Source organism: Penaeus chinensis, chromosome 3 (assembly GCF_019202785.1).
Source record: "Penaeus chinensis breed Huanghai No. 1 chromosome 3, ASM1920278v2, whole genome shotgun sequence".
Lineage (NCBI taxonomy): Eukaryota > Metazoa > Arthropoda > Malacostraca > Decapoda > Penaeidae > Penaeus > Penaeus chinensis.
Window position 1 is genome coordinate 24,031,202 of NC_061821.1, and position 5,000 is coordinate 24,036,201.

The window sequence follows — 5,000 nt, forward strand, 5'->3', positions numbered from 1 at the left end:
AGCCAGTATAGATATATAATCAACATGATGTGGGTTTATGCCTGTAAATTTAGTGGGCGCTGCGTGAAACAAGATCGAAGGAATTGTATGTGCTTCTATATTCCGAAATGTTTATATCCGTTTTTCAGTCTATGAAGAACGTCCTCATCTCTCTTTTTTCTGAACAATCTGTCTTTTTTCTTTACACACACACACACAATTCCCTCGTCTTACCACGTATTACTTCTGAGCTTCCCTCTTCCCAGGCTCACCCGGGCGAGTGCAAAGGCGACTGTGACCTGGCCTGCCCCGCCAACCACGACCCCGTGTGTGGCTCCGACGGGGTCACGTACCCCAACCTGTGCAGCCTCCAGGTCGTCGACTGCCTTAGCGATGGAGACATTACTCTGGTGAGTCTGCCATAGATAGGCAGATAGGGCTGAAGAAAACCTCTTGAACCTCGGTGTTGTGGAGGCTACATGGTGTCCAGAAATTCATATGGCAGGAATATGGCAATTGTATTCCACGGAAGCCAAAGAATAAATAGGACAACGTGATGTTTTAGAGGAGACAGGATGATGATAACTGTGATTTTGATTACTATTATGTTTATACGATTTATTGCAATCATTTCCACACCAAAAGCATTTGTGTGACCTCTGATTCTATGCCACGAACTTAGAGGTAGCATAGTCGACCCAACTTTCTTTACAAAGTTGCCTTCTCTTAGCCAGACAAGAAGGCAAGTGGCTTATGTTACACTTGATTCCTTCACTATGCAAACTATCTTTATCTTTGTTATATCTTTTATCATTCTATTAGTGTAATCTTAAGACTTTTAAATCATACTCGCCAGGCATACCCGGGAGAGTGCCAGGCGAGGCGGGAAGCGTGTGACCTACTCTGCCCAGCCAACTATGACCCTGTGTGTGGCTCCGACGGGGTCACGTACCCCAACCTGTGCAATCTGAAGGCCGCTGACTGTCTCACTGAGAACAATATAACCCTGGTGAGTGAGTCAATAAATTGCACGATTGACAAAAAAAAAAAAAAAAAAAAATACTCAGTGCCTAATAATAAAGGTAAATATCCAGATATTTTGTGGTGTTCCAGATTAAATAGTTGCAATCATCAGGTGAAAATTAAAAGCCGTTTGTATTTGTGATGACTATATTACCCAGATGAGTTTGTACAAAACTGCCTATTTATAACCGTTCGCTTGTATGATATGTAGTCATTCTTTTAGCAGACAATTCAGTAATCAGAACATTGTTCTTACTTTTTTTTACATATCTATCTATATCTATTTGTAATATAGTTGTGTGTATATAGCTCCGCAGCTACATCTGTCAAACTCTCTATTCATTTGTAAATATATATAGATAGAGAGATACATAGATTGGTAAATAGATAGATAGATAGATATAGAGATAGATATAGAGATGGATAGACAGACATACAGACAGATAGATAGACAGAGATAGACAGAAAGAGAGAGATTGACTGAGTGATTGATTGGTTGATTGATTGATAGACAGATAGATATATAGATAAGGAGATATATAGATGTATAGACAGATATATAAACATATAGGCAGAGAGATAGATGGACAGATAGATGGACAGATAGATGGACAGATAGATGGACAGATAGATAGATTGATAGACAGATAGACAGACAAACTTATAGATAAATAGATAAACAGGTAGTTAGGTGGGTGAACAGATATAGATACATAGATACATAAATATGTGTACATGTGTGTACTTCATAAACACCCCCCCTTCCCCCGACAGGCTCACCCGGGGGAGTGCCAAGCGCCTTGCGACGTCGGCTGCCCCGCCAACTACGACCCCGTGTGTGGCTCCGACGGGGTCACGTACCCCAACCTGTGCAGCCTCCAGGTCGCCGACTGCCTTAGCGATGAAGACATTACTCTGGTGAGTCTGCCATAGATAGGCAGATAGATAGAATTTCTGGATATGAAATTTCAGATTATGATTTGTTAATTTATGTTACACATAATTCCTTTACTATCCAAACTATCTTCACCTTCGTTATATCTTTTATCATTCTATTAGTGTAATCTTAGTACATAATTTATATCATACTCGCCAGGCATACCCGGGAGAGTGCCAGGCGAGGCGGGAAGCGTGTGACCTCCTCTGCCCCGCCAACTATGACCCCGTGTGTGGCTCCGACGGGGTCACGTACCCCAACCTGTGCAATCTGCAGGCCGCTGACTGTCTCACTGAGAACAATATAACCCTGGTGAGTGAGTCAATCTGTAAACTTTTCTAACTTGCACGATTGACAAAAAAAAAAAAAAAAAAAAAAAATCGCTCACTGCCTAATGATAGAGATAATTATCCAGATTGTCCGATATTTTGTGGTGTTCCAGACTGAATAAATGCAATCATCTGGTGAAAATTAATAGTCGTTTGTATCGGTGATGACGATATCACCCAGATGAGATTGTGCAAAACTGCCTGTTTATAACCGATCGCCTGTATAATACGTAGTGACCCTTTGCATCGGACAATTCAGTAATCAGAGCATTGTTCAGACTTTTATTGCATGTGTATCTATATCTATATGTAATATATTTTTGTTTGTATAGCTCTGTAGCTGCATTTGTCAACCTCTCTATCCCTCTATATATACATATAGATAGATAGGTAAATAGATAGATAGATATAGAAATAGATATTTCGATGGATAGATAGACGACAGACAGATAGATAGATAGAAAGAGAGATATAGGTTGACTGATTGATTGATAGACAGACAGGTAGACAGATATAAACAGATAGATGGATAGACAGACAGGCAGACAGATATAGACAGATAGATGGATATACAGATAGATAAACAGATAGGCAGAGAGATAAAAAGATAGATAGAGGGACCGATAGATTGATAGACAGACAGACATATAGATAGATAAACAGGTGGTTAGATAGACTGATGAGCAGATATATGGATATATAAATTTGGTTACTTGCGTGTTCTTCATAAATCCCCCTACCCCCCCTCCAACAGGCTCACCCGGGGGAGTGCCAAGTGCCTTGCGACGTCGGCTGCCCCTTCAACTATGACCCCGTGTGTGGCTCCGACGGGGTCACGTACCCCAACCTGTGCAGCCTCCAGGTCGTCGACTGCCTTAGCGATGAAGACCTAACGCTGGTGAGTGTGTCGTGTTCTTTACCACATTATAAATTATATGATATATGATCATGCTATTCTAAGAGGCAGTTGATATGATGGTAGTATAAGGAAGTTATCTTGCTGGATATTCTGTATGTGGATTGCATTAAGCATTTTATATGGATACTTCATTATGGTAATTAACAACTAGAATACAAAGACACGCACCGAAATATACGAAAACTGCTATCCATGTAAATATCCAACATGATGCGAAATATTACTGCAGTTGAAGTGAATTGCATCTTAACAATTACGCGTTTAAAAAGAGGAATATCGAATTCTCACTACGAACTCCCTTACCTGATCCAACCTTGCCCAGGAAGTTGCAGAGGCCATCGTTGCAATATTTACTGCGTCGTTTTGTTGTTGTTATTGTTGTTATTATTATTATTATTATAATTATTATTATTATCATTATCATCATTATCATCATTTTCGTTATCATTGCCATTATTATTATCATTCTCATTGTCATTGTCATCAGTGTCAGTGTCAGTGTCAGTGTTAATGTCAATGTCGTATTCATTATCATTGTCATTGTCAGTGTCACTGTTATTGTCATTATTATCATTACCCTTATCATTATTATTATTATTAATAATATCATCATTGTTACTGTTATTGTTATTATCATCATCATGATCCATTTTTCACTCTCCTCGCCAGGCTTACCCGGGCGAGTGCAAAGCCGACTGTGACCTGGCCTGCCCCGCTAACTACGACCCCGTGTGTGGCTCCGACGGGGTCACGTACCCCAACCTGTGCAACCTCCAGGTCGCCGACTGCCTTAGCGATGAAGACATTACCCTGGTGAGTCTGCCATAGATAGGCAGATAGGGCTGAAGAAAACCTCTTGAACCTCGGTGTTGTGGAGGCTACATGGTGTCCAGAAATTCATGTGGCAGGAATATGGGAATACGTGTTATAGGAATTAGGAAGCCCACTTGTACTTTTTTTGAATTTCTGGATATGAAATTTCAGATTATGATTTGTTAATTTATGTTACACATAATTCCTTTCACTATCCAAACTATCTTTACCTTCGTTATATCTTTTATCATTCTATTAGTGTAATCTTAGTACATAATTTATATCATACTCGCAAGGCATACCCGGGAGAGTGCCAGGCGAGGCGGGAAGCGTGTGACCTCCTCTGCCCCGCCAACTATGACCCCGTGTGTGGCTCCGACGGGGTCACGTACCCCAACCTGTGCAATCTGCAGGCCGCTGACTGTCTCACTGAGAACAATATAACCCTGGTGAGTGAGTCAATCTGTAAACTTTTCTAACTTGCACGATTGACAAAAAAAAAAAAAAATCGCTCACTGCCTAATGATAGAGATAATTATCCAGATTGTCCGATATTTTGTGGTGTTCCAGACTGAATAAATGCAATCATCTGGTGAAAATTAATAGTCGTTTGTATCGGTGATGACGATATCACCCAGATGAGATTGTGCAAAACTGCCTGTTTATAACCGATCGCCTGTATAATACGTAGTGACCCTTTGCAGCGGATAATTCAGTAATCAGAACATTGTTCAGACTTTTACTGCATGTGTATCTATATCTATCTGTAATATATTTGTGTGTGTGTACAGCTCTATAGCTGCATTTGTCAACCTCTCTTTTCATCTATATATACATATAGATAGATAGGTAAATAGATAGATAGATAGATATAGAAATAGATATTTAGATGGATAGATAGACGACAGACAGATATATAGAAGGAGAGAGATATAGGTTGACTGATTGATTGATAGACAGACAGGCAGACAGATATAGATAGATGGATAGACATCTATAT

The 5,000-nt window shown here is 40.0% G+C and overlaps 1 protein-coding gene across 3 annotated transcripts in view; it reads left to right on the plus strand.

Annotated features, from left to right (window-relative positions):
- Nucleotides 1–5,000, plus strand: part of LOC125044375 (serine protease inhibitor dipetalogastin-like) — a 7,491-nt gene that overhangs the window by 626 nt on the left and 1,865 nt on the right. Inside the window, exons 3-9 of one of the 3 annotated variants that reach the window (XM_047641013.1) lie at nt 246–389; nt 836–988; nt 1,777–1,920; nt 2,099–2,251; nt 3,023–3,166; nt 3,857–4,000; nt 4,297–4,449. In XM_047641013.1, the coding sequence (XP_047496969.1) occupies nt 246–389; nt 836–988; nt 1,777–1,920; nt 2,099–2,251; nt 3,023–3,166; nt 3,857–4,000; nt 4,297–4,449 (1,035 nt within the window). The remainder of the gene's footprint in view (nt 1–245; nt 390–835; nt 989–1,776; nt 1,921–2,098; nt 2,252–3,022; nt 3,167–3,856; nt 4,001–4,296; nt 4,450–5,000) is intronic. The other 2 variants (XM_047641022.1, XM_047641031.1) reach the window with 2 other exon arrangements.